General features: G+C 39.9%; 1 protein-coding gene across 2 annotated transcripts in view; it reads right to left on the reverse strand.

The window, feature by feature from the left end:
- The window catches only part of PITPNC1 (phosphatidylinositol transfer protein cytoplasmic 1), a 78,126-nt gene that overhangs the window by 15,035 nt on the left and 41,257 nt on the right, over positions 1–21,834 (reverse strand). The window contains exons 1-2 of one of the 2 annotated variants that reach the window (XM_057368888.1): positions 13,306–13,450; positions 4,131–4,226 (exon numbers count right to left, since the gene is read on the reverse strand). In XM_057368888.1, coding sequence (XP_057224871.1) covers positions 4,131–4,226; positions 13,306–13,443 — 234 coding nt within the window. In that variant the 5' untranslated portion in view covers positions 13,444–13,450. Of the gene's footprint in view, positions 1–4,130; positions 4,227–13,305; positions 13,451–21,834 lie in introns of those variants that run through there. The other variant, XM_057368889.1, reaches the window with a different exon arrangement.

Genomic DNA, 21,834 nt, shown 5'->3' on the forward strand with positions numbered 1-21,834 from the left:
TCCTTCCCTCCTTCCCTCCTTCCTATGCCTGGTTTAATTTTTTCAGACTCCTATGGCAATATCACAGTGCTTTTGAAGTGAAATAATTTTTTCCCTCTTTAAGCTGAAGACCATTTTGTTTGATCTTGAATTTCAGTACCAATCATGSCTTTAAGACCTGTCATCTGGTATTTCAGCATCAGTTGTAGTTGCTAGGTTTTGGATTTCAGCTTTTATAACCAGGGCTCAGGAAAGATTTGTTGATGTAAAGATGCTACCATAGACATTTATGTGGAGTCATTTTTTAAGGACTTCTAAAAAAATTTCCATTAAATGGTATTTTCTGGAAGATCCAGCTAAATACTTAAGAACTGTAAATATTGGGACAGTTCTGAGGTATTAAAATATGATAATCCAGCCAGCCTTTATGTAAACTCCAAAACTAAGTGAATAAGGAAAAGGAAATACTGGGGTTTTTTTTGCCATATCCTGCACTGAACTCCTGTGCTGACACGGTGCCCACACTCACTGAGGGGCTGAGGCAGCTGGATTATTTAAACTGCCATAATTTAATGATGTGACAGAGGTTTTGTTACTCTGAAAGCCCCTGCACAGGGGAATGGTGGCCCTATCAGAGCAGCTGAGCTGTGCTAAAGGAGAAAAGACAGCAATGGAAGGGGAAAACCACWGCAGCTGCACGGAATCTGTTTGGAAGTACCCTGAAAGGTTCATTCCATTTGTCCAGCTCTCCGTTGCTTTGTCATAAACAGGAAATGAAACATGGTTAATTCTGAGAACTTGAATATGTTTGCACAGAACATTTTGCTCAGTAGCTCACATCTACGGTGAATGTTTCATTTCATGAATGATTCACTGGAGGCCCTCCCCGCTCAGCACAGCTCAGCTTTGTTCTTTTCTATATTTCAGACAAATATATCTGTCTATATAGCTGGTGATACATATTCATCGATGGCAAAGTCACAAGGAAATGACTTCACAAAATGTACAACTCCTTGTACCTGGCTGGTACATTCTCTGTATAAAAATACAAATTTCAGTACTCAATGCAATGTGTACATCCAGATTTGGAAACACACGTGGCTTCTGWCAGACAAACCTGTTAGCTGGGATCTAGAATCAACCTTTCTCCATTTGGAACCTCACATTTAAACTTCTTAAAACTTCCAGGATTAGGTCCACACAWGTAAAAGAGCCCTGTGTTCAAGGTTTGTAGATGGCCATGAAGTTTAAGGGAAGTTATCTGCTTTGGGATACCTGAATTGCTGCAGTTTCACCTCCTCCAGCCTTCCACAAGGGCAGAAATCACTTCACCCCCATAACAGACAGAACCAGACTCTCTTAAGTGATTGTAACATCTTGCAAAATGTCTTTGGATTCACTTTTGGCTTGGTGATTTCAGTAACAGATAAGCCCTTCATCCTTAAGGGAATCCCAGTCACCAGATGATTCTGCTCTAGAGATCCCTCAGTATTATTGGCAGAGGYTCCCTTAAAGTGTTCTGCAATGAAGCAGCTAACTGGATTCTTCACTTTTTAATTTTAGTTAATATTTAGAAGGAGAGAAAAGCAAATATGCACAAAGTTGAATTCAATTATTTCCCCTTCACTCGTCAGGACATTTTTGTGAAACGCATTTCCYGTCTCAGCACGAGCTGCTCGATCCAAATGGAATATTATACCTACAAGGATGGTTTATACATTTTGTCTTTTTATGTGTGAATCACTATTATGTAAAAGGAAATGGAATCTGTTTGTAGGATTCATGTCAGGACGACTGAAAAACTATTTTTTAGGTTGTAGGTGGCAGGACAGRGAGCAGTGGCTTTGTCCCTCTGCCACCAGGCTCATAAGCAAGCAGTGGAAGTGGTGTGTGAAGGGTTTAAGTTCTCTGAGCCACTCTCTAATCTGCAATAACACAGCTAAATAATGACATTTGCTGTTAAATCTGAAGTATATTTTTAATTGAAGAGGGATGTGCTTTCGTCACGATGYAAAGAAAATTAAAGCTCATTTCTAGAAGCTGCCAAACACGCTGACCCTGATAAAGAACTTGCTTTATTTTAAGCCAGTGAAAGAGCCACTGAAATGAAGAGATTACTCAGAGATGACATGCCTGAAGTTAAAATGTTCTCACTGGTCTTTCTGGATGGGAGTCAGGACATTTATCCTGTGGGATCTAATTGTTAAATCCTGAGGACTGCACTTCACTTTTAATCTTTAAACTTAGCTCAGATTACATGATCTAAAAGCAGCCAAATTGTGGTTATTAGTGCAACTAAAATACCTTTCAAAAGCTTACACTAACTGGGTTCAGCTATCTCTGAAGCTGCTATTTGGGAAACAGAAACATTTCTCTTTTGCATAGAATTACTGTTCTGATTGAAAACAGACGGAAATTACATTTACAAACATTAAAAATCTTTTTATAGTCTCGGAATTATGTAAGAGGCCTCATCAGAAATGGGAATTTGGCTTCGTGTTCATCATATGGTAGCAAAAAAAGCCCGAAGTTTGTCAACTTTGCAAGACCCAGTATTTTCAACTATTACTAATTCTCTATCAATTACAGCATGTGCACAGTTAAATGCTAAAGGTGTTTTTAYTGCTCTGTATGAATTCTGAAACAGAATTTGGTAGTCAACAGAAAAATCATCCATCAGTACAGAGAAAAAACAACAGATGCTGGGCTATTTTTGTTGTTTAAACCCATATAAAATTCAATTTTGCTTGGAATCAGGTCTTTAGATTTGTCTGTGAAACAGCAACACAAAGATTCTGAAATGCTTTTTTTCTTTTAAGAGCATGTTTTTCAGTATCAGGAGATTAATCATAGGGAAATTACGCTTAATGGTTGGCTATTAAAAATGAGCAGGAAAGTTGCAAAACTGGATATTACCTTTGTGTTTACAATTTTTGAAGTGCAGAGACTGAGATGAAAAATCTCACAGGATTTCTTTTAAGCACAGTCAGATGCTGACCTGTTCCATTAGCAGCTCATTCCTAAATGGAGCCAGAATCCATGGAGCTCAGATAAGAKGATGGGACCAATAAGCTGTTTCATGAGGTGTTATGTAATTTTTGGTACTAAACAGATGGGTTTCATTATCTAAGGAAAGTAAAAAAATTACTTTTCATTCTACTGTAGACTCAATTTTGGTTTATGACCTGTGCATAACATTCAAAATAGGATCTATATAAATGGAAGATAACAAGTACTCGTCTTTTTTAGTCCGAAAATCACGTCTCCTATGGTATAGAAATACATTCCTTGGCAAGTCTTCACTTTCTATACTAAAAATGATTATGTGGTCTTGTTTTAGACAGTTAAACAGCTGCCATACTCACTGCCAGCTATGAATATAGACTTGGCTCCAGAGGCAAATCATATCTCCAAAATTAAATGCGAGCATAGATCCGATCATTCCTCTCTAGCTGCTTGTTGTGAACCATCATTTTTCAACTCTGAGATTAAAACATTGAGACCTCATCTTCATTTGCATGGTGGCTGCTGATTTCAAGCAGTGAATTGCATTGACCTAGAAGAAACACGCTCTTCAGAGATGTGCTCCATCAAAAATACATGGGAGCAATTTCCAAGGGAATTTTCGCAGARTGACTGTGCCTGCTGCCATTGATGCTTTTTGGCAGATCTGCTGCAGTCTGCAGAGTGCTTCAGTCCCTCTTGGTCCTGTGTCATTGTCCTCCTCAAGCAACTGCACATCAGCCCCATTGTCACTGCGGCACATCTGATCTCTGCAGGATTMTTGTTTGGGGTGGGATGCAAGGGAGGACAGCAGGGACATTTCAAACTGCTCAGATCTGCACGTTCTTCACTGAGTTTCATAATGCAAAGAATAGGCCTTTTCTGCTTGGGACTAATTCAGCTGGATATCAAAGGTCTGGTACAGGATGTGTTCTGATAAGGGGAGGAATGCATTTCAAAAGGAATCATCTGCAAAAGAAAGCGTCTGGCAATCTAGACACAGAGGCTGCTGTCTGCTTCCCCTCTGAGCAAACGCCTTTGAAATATTACTGACCAGCAAGATTTAATACAAAAATAAAACTGTTTTGATTCCTATCCAGGCTCTTCTAAAGCCTCTCACATTCCCTTCCTCAGCAGTTGCCTCTTACCTCCGATTCCTTGTAATAGCGCTCGGGAATTTCATCGCTGGCGATRTCAATGAAGCAGACTTCTCGCTCCAGATCTTTAGCTTCCTTGTCAAAAATCTGCAAGAGTTAAAGAAATTCAAGGCTGTTACAGARCAACACCCTCACGAAATCCACCTGGAGTAACTGTTACAAGCAGTTTCAATGACTTTGTGCAACAGAATGTATTTTAGGCTTGTGCCTGAACAGCTTTGTGTGAGATACTCGAGTTTTTGCAGGAACACGTCGCATTCTCAACCCTACTGCACACATCGTGTTCAGCACTTCCCGCTCCCACTGCTGTTCTGGATTTTTTGGAATGGAGACTTTGATTACAAACAGTAAAATCCACAATTTGAATTGCTTTTATTGTATTCTCCAATCTTTGCACTGGAGTCCATCCCTGTGTGAAAAACCCAACTCTCTGGATTTGGGGCGTTTCCACCCTTTTCACTCTAAGGACTACAGCAATGTGCAGGTGTTTGCTGGGAACACTCAGTCTAAGTTATTTTTATACTGAGAATCAGCATTTTGGTTGAACTGCCTCAGTGGGAGCTGGAAGCTTCCCTGATCCATCCGTGCACACATTTCAACCCTTTAGGATCTGCTTTGGAACACCAATTCTCCTGTTCTATGCAAGGGAATGGGATGGGGATATTTAGAAAATCCAGGTCATTTGCAGCTGCAGCGCAGTATCCTTCTGTKCCTGTGCCCATAATTGAATTATTTAGGCATCTCAGTGACCCATGTGACTTACACTGTGTCTGCAATACATTTTCCTCCTGATTCTTTTGGAAACAGCACCGAGTTAAAAGGCTACCATGAATTAGTGCCATGAAATGTAGGGAAGTTGTGCATCCACTGTCAGGATCAGTAACAAGCACACAATGTGCTGTTTCCTTTGGGGCACAATGTTCTATAGCTGACATTTCCAGGAAGCAAAAATATTTTTGTTTTCTTTCTTTCTTTCAGTGTTTTTTTTTTTTTTAAATAAATGCAGTGAATGCTCTGTTGATTCAATTTGATTCTACAGGAACGGTTACAAAATGCCAGCAACTCTTTAGTAACAGAAATGCTACTTCATTATTTCTGAAAGCATTGGGGCTGCCCATTTAAAGCATTCAAAAAGAGCAATGGACTCCAGTGAACACAGGAGGCAGCTGGTGAGAAGAACGTTGCTCAGGAAATCATCCTTCAAATCCAGGAAAAGCTGAAGTTTGACTCYACAATTTTAACTTGCCTTGGTAGTGAATAAAAGAGGCAACACTGAAAGCTCACTGAGCTGGATGTAACATGTTCACACATCTGAAACTGCACAACGACTGAGAAACTCCAGCCTGGTTTTATTTGTATTATTATCCTTCTCCAATCAATGTTTTGCAAAAAATTATGTTGATCATTTGAGCAAATTGGAGCTGGGCAGTCCTTCCCTGTAGTGCTCCTTCTCTGAATTGGGTACATTGATGTAAATCACTTCTGTGTTTATGTATATAATATAGGTCGCCTTTTATAAGCTTCCTCGCTYGCTTTGTTCCTAAACAAATCCAGAAATACAGAACAGCCCCTGATGAAATCAGTTGAATTATTTCTGGAACAAGATGCTTTTCACCATAATCTCCATTAAATAACKGAGATTGCTCTTAAATGGACATTACCAGGTCAGCTGAGGCTCTGAATCTGTCCATGGTTTAGGTACAAACCCCATAAATTCAAGCACATGTAAATCTCTGCCCATTTGCATTTAGGGACCTAAATGGAGATTATTACTCAGTATCKTATCCAAAGAAATGTGCCCTGCTGTGTCCCAGGCTTGATCCACATATTTCACCTCATTTGAAAATAGTTCTAAATTCCTTTTCTCTCTTTAAAATGCTGCAATGGGAGTGGGGATGACAGATGCCTTTGCCAATCTGTCAAAACCAGGAGGAATTTTTCAACCATTTCAACGATGCCTTATTTGCTGCCGAGGCTGTYTCTGACCATTTCCTCCATTCCAGAAGTTTGCTGAATGACATTCTCACTTCCCTTTGCCAGCAGAACTTGTTGTCTCATCATTTATGCTTCTCCCTTTCTCAGATTGTCCTCACAAGATTTGCAGCTAGAGATTTAATCTTCTCATTCTATCAGCAGTCGAAAATAAGAAGTCATTAGAGAACCAGACTGATTTCTTTCTTAGCTCTAATTCTCTTATTGCCTGTCCTAGCCACAGAATCTTGGATTGTCTGAAACCCTGTAGGGAAGATGGGTTTATTGTGGCTGGGATCAAAGAGACTRGAGAAATTTAAAAGTTTTAAAGGAAAAGATTAAAGGCCACAAAAAGAAGCATAAGGCTCCCAATCTGTGCAACTGTGTTTGCAAATGTGCAGAAACTGAATGGTGAGAACAATCTGTATCCTTAAGAAGATGATGTAGAAAGACAGAATATTAAATATTCTGTTGGAAAGAACTGGACAGGCTTGTAGAAGCCAAGTAATTAATTAAGATTAAAATACACAATCAAATGGAAAACAAAGAGCAACATTCAGATTGGTGTGGCCGCTTTGCTGTGGGTTTTGGTTTTATTTTTGGGGGGGTAACGTGACAGCTTTTTTACAATGAACAATTATGTACTTCCCCTTCTCAAGAGGAATGAAAATTCAGCGTGATTTAGACTACATCACCCACAGAATGACAGAAAGTGAGAGAAAGGTTTCAGCCGGGTCTTATTTATGGCTGTCAGTGGTTTCTTCTGGTGAAAATTCAAATAACCAACCAAACAAAAAACTCTAAACTGAAACAAAAAAACCCTCCCAAACCAACCAACTAACCAAAAAACCAACCAACCAAACAAGCCCCAAACCAAAACAAAAAAAAATACAAAACCAAAGCAATCAAACGAATCAACCAACAAAAAAAAAAAACCAGCACACAAAAACCACCCTTGGCAGATGATTGCAGAACCTCAGGAAATAGAGCCCATACAGAGTAYCCACTGCAGAAATGTAACTCCTGGTGTACTTAAATTTCCTTTTTTCCCCCATGCCCTACAAGGACGTGTCCTGGCACATCCTTTGCTGGTGACTTCCCTTTTTCTGGCACCTCAGCCAAAACAGCAAGTCAGGTAAGGAGATGATGGGAAATTTAACAACCTCTTTTCTACAAGCTTTTATTTTCCATTCCCTGCTCCTTTTTTTTTTTTATTTTATTTTATTTTATTTTTTTTTATTTTCAGGCTAAGTTGCTGGGTTCAGTTTTGTTCAGATGTAGCTCATCTAAAATTTAATTTTTATGGCCAATCTCCACATCGAGCCTGGACTGGGTATCAACAGTACAAATCCAGATTCTGCTGAATGCATCRATTCCATCCACAGTGGCAAATTCCTCACTCATCTGCACCACCAGGGCTCTGAGGTCACATCTGTGCCTCTGGCCTGGCTTTGTTTCATAATAGATGATTCTCTCTTGTGATGTTTTTTTTTTTTCCATCTTCAAGAGCAAAGCAGCCATCCAAGGGATTATCAGCTGCAAAGGTGTTTGGCTCTGTCATTCTACAAAAACCTTTTTTTTTTCCCACTCTAGACACAAAGAGTTTGTGGTCAGAAGGCTGAACTGAGACAGCTAACTCATGGTAGGATTGTAATTGTGGTAAGAASTGCAGAAATAATAATTTATTTCATTAAAAAAAAGGCACAAAATATCCTCTCCACCTTGAAATTCTCATCTCTACAGATCCAAGGCCAGAACCACTGGCTGCTCCCGGTGTGGTGCTACACACCTTGAGCAGTTGTGTCACCTGATCCCCTGGAGATCTCATTTTTCTRAAGGAAAATTTCATCAAAAACAAGGGAACTTCAACTCAGAACTCCATCCATGGAGTTAATTCAGTGTGTAACTTTTSAGTAAGTCATGCTCCAACCTTGGTTACTTCTAAATTCCCTTCATTTCCTTTYGAGATTTATTTGGGCAGAGATTACAGCAATTGACCATTTTCAAACCTGCTCACTGGCTGAAACTACTTATGTGGACACACACAATTGGGAGCAATTTTTCTAAGGAAAAAGGTTGAATCTCACTGTGAGAACAGAAAATTCTGCCCCCTAAACTGGATGGGAATATCCCTGAGTGCCACAGAGTGGAAGAGGCAGTCACTTATTTATCTGCAGCCTTGCTCCCTGCTCATTTTGGTGTCATGACTCCCCTATTATTCCATCCCTTATAAAATATCTCATTAAGATTTGTACTTTCTGGACAGAGAAATGGATTTTTATGTAATTCTGTCAAAGCAGCTAAGCTTCCAAGACTGTAATAGCCTATCTGTAATATTTACTGGGATTCGTTTTTTTTTTAAGGCACATCCAGTTCAAGTGCCAGATTTACTGACTAACTTCAGTTTCATTTAGAAAAATCAAAAAGTGGAAGCACCACCAGAGCACTTGTTCACACTCTGTCACATTGTGGGCTTTGTCACATGTTCTGTGATGGCCATGTGTGCCYGGSCCATACAATCTGGTTCAACAAAGASAGATCTCCCYTCAGGAGGAATTTCAGSATAACCTTTCCACTKGTTTGCCTTTATCTTTTGAGACTTCTCAGAGGGGGAAAAATCAGAAAATCATGATTTTTTTTTATTGCAAATTATGGGATACTCAATACCATCACATGGGAAAAGTCCAGGTGCAAATAAATCACCCTAAAAGTGTYCCTCACTCTGCCATATTCTGAGTGATGCCCAGAAATGCTTTTGACAGTTTCCAGAATGAGATCCTGTGGTGCAGTGAGGCTAAACCAGGGCACAGCTGAAGCCTTTTCAACTGAAATCAGTGTTTCATTGCAGTCGCCTTAAATAGTGAATTTACATTTAATTTCCATATGCTATATGCAGGTTTGTTACAACCTAGTTCCACGTTACTGAGCCAGGAGACAAAAATAGAGAAAAAAAAACCCACCCTAAACTCAACCAAACTAAAAATGGATTTTCTTGTTAGCTGCCATACCTAAAATTTATTTTACTTTAGTTTAATAATCAAGATTCAGCCACTGAGTTTTCCAGAGAAAAATGTTATGCTACAAAGAGCAAGGAACTGGAAGTTTTACAGTGAATTTTCATTATTGACAACCTCTGAATTATTTGACAAGCTGTACTTTCTTGCTGTCCCCAGACAYCATCAGATGGCAAAAAAAAAATCACTGTCCAAATACCAGCAGCAATTAATTCCATGACTAAAAAACAAAACAAAACAAAGCAACAGAAATCAGTCAAACATAACGATCCTTCTGCAACAAATWAGAAAATTGGATGTCTGTGTGATTCAGTGATTTGCTTGAGCTGTGCCTGTCCCCACTCTGCCTTTCCAGTTATTTTTCCCCAGTGTCAGAGGGTGACATGCAGGGACAGCCTGGCTGGGTTTTGGTGACAGCATCCCCTGGAGCCATCTGGTGCAGCCTCTGAACCAACACCCTTGGTTGTGATGCACAGTTGGAAAAGRAAAAAACCCAAAATGTGTGTCTGCAGTGAAACAGGAAGGAAAAGAAATGGGAGAAAAGGGAGAGCAGGAAAGCAGTTAGAGTAAATCAGCTCTGTGTGACATAAATACTGACCAACCTGTGGATTGTTGGATGAAAACACCTGTCCAAATGTAAAAAAAAAAGCTTAAGGAAGTCCTCTCATGGAAAGCACACACCCCATCCATTGACACACAAGCAGTAAATCACACCCTCCTGCCTGGGGTTTTACCATTTCATTCAGCAGAAGGCCGTAAGATTTCTCCTGGATGTACCTGATGTTTTTAATATTCAAAATACAGAATTTGTGTATCTATATTCAAATTCCTAAAGTGCTGTTTTGGCTTATGGGAGAAGTGTGTGATTGCTGTGCCCTTTTACACTGGCTGTTCTCACTGTTGGCTGTAGGATCCCATCCTTTCCTCTTCTTTCCTGACCAAAGGATGCTCAGGATGCAAAGGGGAACAATATTCTCATGCATTATACAGACGTCTCCTCCTGTGCCATTTACATTTCACAAAACATTTCTAATTTTTAGAAATTCCATTTCCTAATTTAAAATAAAAGTAAAATCAAAATAAAATTTCTCTTTGAGGAGCTGAATTTTTAAAAGACCCACAAGAGGAAACACTTTCTGACCTGAGTCACTGGTGCAGTTTCTGGCAGTGTTAATGAAGCTGTAAAGCTGCAAGGTAGCAGGGACAATATTTGATGTACTAACACATTCATCCAACACTGGCTCTGTTTTTCTAAGGATAGAGTTGCCATGGAACATCTACATGGGATACATCRAAATCAGCTGCTCTGAGTGCTGAAATCACAGCTGAATGGATTTATGGTTCTGCACTACCACACAAGGTTACCTAAATRAAGACATTTATTGTCCATTGTTCTTTCTGTCAGTGTTGGTGTTTGTGAAAATCAAGTGCAAGCTTTAACAGACTGGAACAAGAGTGCTTTAATACGTTTAAAAAAGGTTAAAATGATAATGAAGTCTAAGACATAGAAAAATCAGAGCAGTTATCATCATCTTTCACTAGCATCACGTGTATCTTCCATCTATGCCAACTGGGAAGAAAAATCAGGAGGAATTTTATATCAAGATATACTGCAGTAATTGGGCAGAATTACACCAGACAGTGCAACATTTTAAACACAATAATTCTAATGATATATCAGCCTGCTAAATGACAACAGGAACCCAAGACCATTTATATTGCTTTCTTCCATYGATCAGCTGAATTAGTTTTAGTATCCTTATATCTAATTATTGCTTTTCACAATCAATATCTACTTTATCAGACAGTTTGGAAATGAAGAATAGCTCAGAGTGCAAAGATTTTTAAAAAAGCTGTATGAACTAAAAAAACATATCAAGAAATAGCTGAGTTAAAATCAGACTTGCATTATCGCCCTCATTACTCAAACATTAATATTCATTCAGTCTATTTTGCATTACAACTGCAAAATTTACAGAAGTTCTTTTTTGGATTAATTATTTCTTCATCAGGCAAGGTTGACAGTCGCAATGAAGGAAAATATAGWGTATTTATGGAAATCTATAGGAATGGATGCTGTGCTTCCTGGTGTTTTATAACCAGACAGTGACATTTAATCTGAACTCRTCTGACACAAAGCAGAAATAAACTTTGCAAGTTTTTAAGTGAAGTTTAAGCCTGCCCATTGAGTGATGGAAATGAGGTTGACTCCCAGTCCTAATTCCAAGGTGTTTGGATTAACAGAAGTCTCTCCACTTTAAGGAACCTTCCAGCATTTCAGTGCTGTACCAGCCATGTCTGTGGTCCCCGATCAAGGTCACGGCAGCACAAAAATGAAGATTTTCCACTGGTTTATTGTGCTCACACCGGTGAATAGCACAGCTCTCAGAATTACAAAAACAGGGGAATTAGGGCTGGAGTGCAACCCTCTAATTCAGGCTCTTTCTCCTCCTCAGTTCAAGTAAGGGTCAGTGAAATCTCTTAATCTAGGTAAACACTGGCTTAGTCTGTGACTCAGGTGCTGCAATGGAAAGGTAATGTGATATTACCCCCCTGGCACTCTGGTAAAAATGACTTTGGAAGAGCTGGATTCAAGCAGAATAGAGTTTCTTTGATTTACATCACTGGAGTGTCCCACCTCTGAGCCACTTTCATCTTCCTTTCCTGGCTGGATACTGTTCAGCACTTGATTCACTGAATTTGAGCCACAAACTGACACACAGAAAAAATTCACTGTGTTTAAATAGCTTCAGTTCTTCCCCTGTCAGACAGCAGCCCAGATCATGTCTGCTCACTGCTGACATTATAATGCACCAGAAAACTGTCTGCAGTCTCCCAAAACCAAAGGTGTGGGCTTGCTCTGAATTCAAGTGCTGCCAAAAAGCAGAAGTGAACATTAAAAAGTGCATAAATTACACAATGCTCATCTAGCTGGTAATGTAATACATGGCTTTTTAACTCACTCACTGATCTGGCTTAGAGCAGCAGTGACTGAGAGGGGCTGGATCTGGTGGTTAATAGCTGATCTCTGTCATGTTCCCAGTGGGGAAGTGTCTGCATGCCAAAAGCGTTTTTCCAAATTCCACCTTGTTCTTGTACATGTAATTACTGTGCCATCAGCAGTGCAACAGCTGTCAGCCCTGTGAGCAGGCAGGCCCAGGGGCTGGGGAAATGCATCTCCTACCTGCAGAACAGAACACCTTCCTCTCACCAAATCTGCTGGAGGGACACCCAGGACACCCCTAACATCTGCCTGACTGCCTTTGTCCTTCTCAACAATCAGTTCAAACACCCCTTCATCGGGTSTCTGCATTACAGATTGAATTTCCAAACATTTAAACTTTATTTCATGCCTGCAAGAAACTTCTTCCCATAAGTCTGAAGCCAGCGCTTACCAAAATGAAACAGGRAGAAATATATTTGTGTATGAACCCAAGGGTTCAATCCTTACATGCTGGGTTTTATTGAAAGTTTTGTTGGGTTTTTTTTGGTTTTGTTTTTTTTTTTTTGCAAGGTGTATGACTTTGCTTTGTTGTCTGTCTGCACAATAAAGTCTGAGCCTTCTGCTCCTGAGCCTCTCTGAACAGCAGCTGCTGGCTACTCAGTTCCACCCTTCCTCTGGAGAGGATTTTACATAATTAATCGTCCTTCTCATCTCTAAGCTCTCTGAAAACTATCTAACTTCGGGTAAGGGACTGCCAAAAGCATCACCTCAGTGCACAGCCATTGTTCCCCTGGAGCTGTTTACTGAGATGTCTCATCTCTGACCATTGTTTAGTTTCCTGTTTGTTCTTCCTGACACCTCCTTGGAATTCAATCCCCTTTATTCAGAGAGGATAATGTGAAACATATAAAGTGGAACATGATTACACACAAAAAAAAAAAAAAAAAAAAAAGAGAGTAAACTTTTTTTTTTTACTTTCCATAGGTGTTCATCAGGACTAAATCCACATATGTAAATGATGTTGTGTTTAGAGAAAGCACAAATAGAATAGGAGAGGCAGAAAGGAAGGTGTGCACATGGATCTTCCAGCTCCTGGTGCTTCTGAGGTAACTCCTCTGCAGCTGCTCATGCCCAGGACACCCAGGTTTTTCCCCAAACAGAGAGATCTACAGGCCCCAGGCACAGACTGTGATTAACTAAGGATTAAATCAAATTTTGCACAAGGTGTCATACTTACACTGTCATTGCTTCCTTTGTTGTCCTCATATTTTGTCTCTATATGAATGGAGAATTTAGGCAAAAACGAACACTGCAACAAAGGAAAAGTATGTTTAACACAAAAAATACATTTTGGTTCATCAGCTGACATATTCATCACATCCCTTTTGGTATCAGCTTTCTGATTTTTGKCAGATTACTTCAAGGAAAAAGACTAAATGTTCACAGAATGCAAACCTGAAAGGTTTGATGATTCTGGAGGGATGCAGATTCTATCTAAAAGCTGAAAAATATGATGAAGGTATAAATAAATCAGGGTGAGAACTCTGGATTAAGTAGATGCAATGGTTTTCATGCTCATTATGCCCAGGAGTAAGAATGTCCTCAATATCTTGTTAGAAATTCAATTCAGTAAGATCTTGAGAGCAACTTGACATCCCTCATCATAGGCCAGTCTACCCCTCATATAAAATAACCCAAGGACACTTCACCAGCTGCAGGTCCTGACCAAGCACACAGCAATGCTTTCATGTGTGAGGGCTTTATCCTTCATTTTCAGTGAGAAATGAAGTTTGGCATCATTTCCTATTAATGAAATTAAGATGGATGATGAGCCCCAGTGAAAATTCCTTAATACTAAATCCAAATAAATCTTTAGCTAATAATACAAACAAAAAAGCACCAATGTTTTTCTGATAAAGGTAATATTTCTGCATTTACATGGAAACAAATTTATTTTTCTGAGGATTGCTTTGCTTAGCTGGCTTACGGAGACAGAATTTATAATACTAGGCAACAATTCCATCAGAATAAATATTTCAAATWTATRTTTTATTTAGCATTTCACAGYCCTTCTTTCAAAGCAAGTTTTCAGACAGGCAGMTAGAGCAGCTGTCCAACCAGCTCGAAAGGACACCAGTTCAGCATCTTTACTATTAGTCACCAGGACTTTTCTTGCATTAACTGCCAGTTCCGTGTCTGATGCATCACTAATCCCCCATGGCAAATGACTCTCTAATGGGCTGAACCTCAGGTTATACAATGAGGATGTTTGGATGTTCACTCTGCTTTTGGTCCAAGTTCAGGCTTGAAACTTCGTAGAGTTCTCCTAAGGGAGGGGCTGATGAGTAAGGGAAGAGGGGATTTAGGAGGCCAGGTATAGGGACACAACTTAAAGGAGAGCCAGCTCCTTGGAGACTGCAGCAAATACATTGTTCTTTCCATGGATATCATTGTTCGATCTTCTCCTCATCACAGCATATCCAGTACTCAATAAGCACATCTACAATCAATGCCTTTTTCCCCAAAATACCGTTCTGGTGCCATGGAAGGCAAACCCCCTTCGTGCTGTTGATCTGAAGCACAGCTGCAGTTTCAGAGGAAATTATGAATAAAGCCAAAAGCCAGATCTTCCTTTAACCTTGATATTAAAGAAATAGCCTCTGTTTTCAATCACTGTCCAGAGGTTGCCAGCAATGAGCCAGGTCATGACACTGAAATGTCACCGTTCCATGTATTGAACGTRGGCTGCCTGGAGCAGCTTAACAAGCCACTGCTTGACTCTAGTYGTTGATTCCTGTGACCCAGAATCTGAATTCTAATTAAAACAAGAGTTCTAGCCTTCTCTTTCAAAAAAAAGGAACATTAAGAAAAGGCCAAGGATCCTTAGAATAGCTTAGAAGAATGGTAAGTGCCGTTTACCTCAAGCCACCTCATTAGAGAGCTTTCTGTAAAGCCACCCACAGTCAGCCTCCCTGTGTGTGTTTAGCATGAAGGAGAGAACTGGAACAACCTAATTTGAGATTATAAATGGTAACATGGGTTTACCCCAAACCAAGACTCAAATTCACCAGAAAGCCCTCCACCGCAAAAATCTCTCTCAGAAACTCAACTGACTGGCAGTCACTGCTCCAGCAGCTGTGGGGGGTCTCGCTGCTTTACAGGAACACTGAGCGGGGTCCAAAATTTCCAACATTTCACAGAATGTGTCTCATGATTCATCAGCTGCACTCTGACTAATTGGCAGAGGCCTCTGGCACAACCAGAAAACTGTTTATGCATCATTCAAAAGACTATTATTCATCGTGCAAAAAGTTGGGTTTTTTCCCCTCAAGTGGCGGGAGTATTTACTTAACTGGGGATTGAAATTGTTATGCAACAGTCAGAACCAAACTGGGGAGTGAATAGCAGGTAATAAACCTTTTAGCAGATTTTTTTTTTCTTCTGAGCACCACTCCCTTTCTGCTGTGCCTCCTCTGGGGCCCGTGYTCTTCCAGCAATGACCTGGAGGCGATCGATCACACAGGAATGCACAGGGCACCATTTCCAGCTCTCCATTTCACTGCCTCTACAGCTTGCAAGGTTCCTCTTGGGAATAAAATAGTGGCAAATTCAATCTTTCACTTGAAATYAAACTGAACTTCTGCAGAATAACACAAAATCTTCAGAGTCACAGTGTTTTCTGTGATAAGGTTTCTTTGTGTAAAGCTCTCAAAGGAGGCGTCATATATATTATCACCTCCAGATTTTTTAGACATCTTATAAACTCCTTTAGAAATTTTTACACTCCAGCCCACCTGTGCACTCAAAAACAAGCGAGGGGAGTATTCCAGGTTCTTTCTTTGCTTCCCTAAACTTGCTACATTTGGCACCTGAATTTTGGAAGAGCCAGGAGAGGTTTTGGACTCCAGAGTGCCCTAAACACAATACCAGGAGTCCGTGCAGTAATTACCAGTGAGCAGAGGGATTTCCACCTTCCAAGGCAATGAAAGCAGCAGAAGGAAAGCACAGCCCCGCAGTTGCATTTGCAATTCCCCACATCCAACCTCTTGAAAAGCGAAAAGCCTATTTTTAGCTCTATGATTGATTAGTGTTGCCATAGCAATAAGCAACACTCGCAAGAACAGGGTAGAACCCAAGTGTGCCAAAACACTTGCCAAAGTCTTAAAGAGACAGTCAAACACACACCGAGTGTGACAATGGTTTTATGGAGAGGACTGTTAAATTAACCTTTGTATAGCAATTACACCCGAGGATTACAGGAGTTATCAGCAAATATGTTGGTCTGAGAGAGGTTTCTTCACCCTCTGGATCCTGCTTTGTGTGAGTGGTGCCAGTTCATCAATACTGCTGCAGGTGGTTTCATTTTCCACGTGGTTTCTGCCTGCGGAATGTTCAAAGAGCTGCTGGAGACCTCATCCTTGCTCTTCACCTCTCCTGCTCCTTGTGAATATTAATCCACAATCCTTGGCAGTTATTTCTCTACAGTAAAAATTAATCCCACTTTTTTTTTTTTTTCTTTAAGCAGCAGAAGCATATTCCCCTAAATCTTAACATAAAAGCCCAGCAAGGCAGACATTTCATGTAAATGTTTTCTCTCATCTTCCACCACTTCTCAGACTGATGATTTTTATTTTAATATGGTCACATTTGCATTATTTTGACAACACAGGTGGAACTGGATCCTTTCGAGAGCGATCTACAGACAAAGAACACAGTGACTGCTGCAATGAGATGAGAGTGATCAAGCAAAAAATGAAATCTTTTTATAGGGTAACTTCCAGATATCACATCCCTTGAAATCAAAATTTTTAGCCACTATTTTAATACTCATGGGGTAACAAGACCATTCCTTTATTGAGGATCAAAAACATGGGAGAGAGAAATGGAGTCCCAACTTTGCTGTAACAGACAAAGGGAATGTGGGACTGTGGAGTGATTGAAGCTGGAATATTCAATGTTTTTTGGGAAATGGACACCAAATTTACTGACTCCCCTCAGATGCTCCAGCCAGCTCTGCCTGTGAGCCCCCAGCATCCATCAGAGAKGGAAGAGAATGGACGGAAAGGGCTGGGCAGGGTGATGGCAGGAYTTGGAAGATGTGACTCAGTGAGAGGGAGGAGAATTTGGAAAGGGAGATAAGATCAGGAAGGTGGCAAACAGCAAAACAAAAGCGCTGTTGAGCGGAAAGGRAAAGAACAATGCAAAAACAGGGCTTGAAAACAAACAAGGGAGCAAAACTCTAATAAAGAAGCAGAGGAAGAAAAGCACTGTTTGTGTTATGTACAATAAGCAGAAGATGGAACGATGAGTAACAAGTTGCCTCCAAGCACCATAAAACTCTTATCTCTGGCTCTGCCTTCCCCTGGGAGCTCTTTCTTTGATACATGGGAGCAGTAACCTGCTTATTGAGGAGGAAGGGCAGTGAAAAGCAGCGTGCACAAGTGGAAATGACAGTCCCATCTATCAGAGAGGGGGTGGATTGCTTTGGAATAAGCCAATCTGGAAAAAGGGAATTCTCCCAAGCACTTTGAGTTACTCGTTTCAGTGGGATTAAGCTATTAAATGAGAATACAGGCTTGCAGCTCTCTAAAAATATATTATTTGGTTTTTATAAATGCTACAGAGGTTGTTCCTTTKGCTAGAACCTCTAAGGGAAACAAATCTGTGTTTTTCTATAATGATGACAGCAGTTAACCTGTTTTCTGATTTGGGGGGTGAGATGGGAGGATCCTGGTAGTAACTTTGTATTAGCCTCTACTCCTGCAGTACAGATTCCATCAACTTTTGATGCAGATTCTTCATATCCTCAAGCTGCAGAAAAGTTTCTGCACTGAAAAGTGAAGGGTTGCATCCAMATTTCAAGGGCTGATATTCAGATAAAGAGAACACAGGAAAAAACTCTACAGCAATCTTTATCTGCAACAACTGTTTTCCTTCTCAAGTCATCTCATTATAAAAATAACAATACAAAAAACATTCCTTCCAGATAATTTACTTCATGAGTAAACCAGCAGCTAAGTGAAGCACAAAACATGCCTGTTCTCAAAAGTAATCAGAAACCAGCAGGTCAGTAATGGACCATTTAGCAACTCTCACTCTGGGGCCTTGACACATACCAGATGACATAATTTTATTTTCCTCAGTCATTTGCTGTAGAAGAATAAATGTCATTGTGATAAATCATCAAAGGAATTGTTGTCTCCTGYTTTCTGTTCCATAAATGTTTTTCATAAATATTCTGAATTTATATGCTCTTCATAAGTTAATTGGAGACATTGGCATGTTGAAGGAATGCTCCTCCTCCTTGCACAGAGCAAACAATGCCATTTTAGTGTTTGTTTTGCTTATATAATTGTGAAACTAACAATTGTCCATAAATTATGCACACAAAAAGATTATCCAGCTGTTTTTAAATTTCAGCCCCAGAACTGAAATAYTGCTAACAGCACCAAAGCTGTTCAGGTCAGCTGGCAAATCTATTTTTACTGAACCCTGGTAAACACTTGAACTGCACCTTCAAACACAGAGGAGTTTCCTTGAATTCTCTTTGTGTTTTTCCAAACCTCTTTGTGCTCCAGCTTGAGAGCTGAACTTGGGCTCATTTTCAGTATCCTTCGATCACATKAAGGTTTTGTACCATAGTTTAGTCACCAAACATTTGTGATCTGATTATTTGTTTGCTTGAGGCTCCTCTCTTTTTTTTTGTCCAGAATCTCCACTGTCACTTGAGCAGGTCAAATGGATATTTGCTCTGTGCTGTTTATTTTCTAACAATACCCCAATGCAGGTAAAGAAACTCRGTTCTAAGCAATCCTTTTTCGTTTGATTTGCAATAGACACAGGTTTGCTTTCGAGTTAATTATTTCTAATCTGGCTGGACAACCTCAGAAAGAAAAAATAACAAAGCTCCTGAAAGTTCAGTTGTTCTTGCCACTGTGAACAGCACAAATATTTTCCACTAAAGATACATATTTRCAAAGGCTTTGATAAGCTGGCACACAAGGGGTTGTTGAGAGCTGCAAAGCATCTTTTCTCCATCCTCCAAGTGAAAAAGGGCCCAGCCTGTGCCGAGCTAAGGAATTCTTTCCAAAGCCAGCAGCTACAGCACCCATTCCYCAGGAGCTGGTGTAGCTCCTGAGTTGTTTTTGAAGTGAAATCCATTGGAGTTACTCCTATAGGGCTCCCATTCTGCTGTACCCTAAATACAGTATCCAAGATTTATGATCTTAACATCAAACTRATCACAGTATTAAATGAATTTATAGAGAAAAAACTTCAACATGTATTTTAGCAAGATCTCTAGTCAGGTTTCTAATGACAAGATCAAAACCAAAGCAGCTCCTGCGTAACTTGAAGAGACTTCTCACATACAGCTCTGAAGTAACACTCCAGGCACTAAAGCTGAACTTTAGAGGAATATCTTATTCCCTAAATAGTACCCCCAAACCTGGATGACTTCCTTTGGCTTCAGCTTCGAAAGTATTTTTTCGACTTCCTCCTCCCTCTCAATGTCAGCAGGAAGCTTTCAAGGATTAGCTCCAGCTCTGATCCAGCACCTCTTGGGGCAGCACCCATGTGTCATCTTCCTGCCAGGAAGGCTTTTGTCAGGCAGCTTTTACGAGGTTCATTTTCAAACCCTCTCCTTCAGGACACTGGATCCCATATTTCAGCCCATGAAAGCATCACTTGTGCACTGGTTCTGTTCAACTCGTTATCTCAAGTGTGCCATTTGCTGTTAACAAGGTTGTCAATACACGTTTTTTGCTGTCAGATTCAGGGGGTTGCTGTGTAACAAACACCACGGCTTAAAGCAGATGCCATCATAGCTGGATSCAGATTATTGAGGACTAACAGCATGACAGTGTGATTTCCACTCCTGTTTTCATGCATCCAATCACTCTTGGCTTTTTATAAACCATTGCACAAAACAATATTCTGAATATTATTTTCAACGCCTGATAAGCATTTTTTCTTCCGTGTCCTAATTTCAGGTCCTTGAGAAGGCCCTATTTATGAATTCCATAACATTCACATGAGAACAGATTGATGAAATGATTCCATATTGCACTTCTGAATGGGTATGGGCTCAAAKGCAATTTCTCAACAGCCTTCATGTTTTACAACTGAAAAACCTAAAGACTATCAGTAAGGTTCAGTCTGCTGTTCACATGCTTTTCCAAATCACTGACACACTCTKCAGTAACATGCTGAGCCTTTAAGGTCCTTCTCTTTATTTAGAGTGGAGCTTACAAGGTTAATAAGGTGTGAACATACCACAGAGCTCTATRTGTTTGACTTGATAAGATTATGCTTTATTTATCCAATTATTGGCCTGCCTTTAGAATCAGTTTGCCTTGAAATGAGGCTCAATTTGACTCGTAGCATGTCCCACAGAGTCTTCATAGGGAATTTATGGAAGGTTTCCATAAATTCCTTTAAAACCTTTAGGAAAAGGTTTCCAAGCTATCTTACATATTTTGGGCAATGYCTATGGCTTATGCTTTCTTTCAGAATTCTCTAATGAATAGAGAAGATCAAATTTAGAGAAATATTCCAGACAAGGATAGCAATTATTCCCAGTGGTACATTTAACATTTTTGTTCTAGATTCAACAGTTTGAGGCAAAGGCACTGTCTCTGTTTTCCATGAAGATAAATTCATCGTCTATCAGCTCCATTAAAACATATTTTAGATTTTTGTTTGAAATACAGTTTCCCTGCTCTCCTCCCAGTGTTCCTAGTTCTGTTTCCTTGCACCATGGTGAGTAATTAGTCCCCAGCTCCCCCAGGCAGTTACACTGTCACTGAGTGACTGCTCTACCTACCTTCTGCATTTCTGGACTGATTTAATTCTTCTGTACATGTCTTCAACCCTGCAATCATTTCTGCTGATGCTTTGGAACATTTCTGTGGCTGTACCTTCCTCCAACCTGCACCAGGTGTTGATTCACCAGACCAGACAGAGATCTCCTGATGCAGATTTTCTGAGTGTAGTGCTGCTGTTTGCTTTCAATAATGTGTTGCATTTCAAATTTAGATACATATTTCTGTCTGCCAYCACCCTTTGCATCATCCCCACTTGTCTCTTTCAATTAAAGAAAAAAATCACATTTAAAGATTCGAATTTTCTTTCAGCTAAAGAAAAAATTTACCATGAAGAGACATCAGTGCATCAGTAAATGTCAACTTCCCAGCCTAAAACTAAATGTGCTATCAAAGGTAAACCTTAATTAATGTGAACTGTGACAGACCCTACTGAAGGTTTCTTATGGCAAAACCAGCTGAGAATTTGTTCCTCATCACTGCCCATTTTGGGACATTTTGGTTTCCTCTGAAAGTCAAATGACTTTTTGAAATACCTGTAGCACATATTGAAAAGTGCAGTTTGTTACTTTGGGTTTTCAAACCTGGTCATCACAGCTTCAGCTCTTGGTCTCCACCTTTGAGATCTGAGCCTTAAATCCCTTTATTTTTTTCTTTTTATCACAGTAAAATATTCTTTTCTCCTTTTATGAGTTTTTAAAAAATCTGCACAAACATTTGGAACATTGCAGAATTAAAGRAAACATCTGGATTATGTTTTATCTGCATTCAGAAGTTCAAACTAAATCAAAGCAGGAGTTTCTGAAAGGTCCCTTCACCTGGAACCTCCTCACTGTCCCCTCCTCACCTTCCCAAGGCTGCTGAAAACTCACTGTGTGTTATTGAGGCCAGCACATTTAAAACAATTTTTCTCATGATTTATGTGCTATATTTTGCCTTAGCTC

This window comes from Malurus melanocephalus, unplaced genomic scaffold, assembly GCF_030028575.1.
Source record: "Malurus melanocephalus ecotype Western Australia unplaced genomic scaffold, MMel_1.1 scaffold_98, whole genome shotgun sequence".
In the NCBI taxonomy this organism is placed as follows: domain Eukaryota; kingdom Metazoa; phylum Chordata; class Aves; order Passeriformes; family Maluridae; genus Malurus; species Malurus melanocephalus.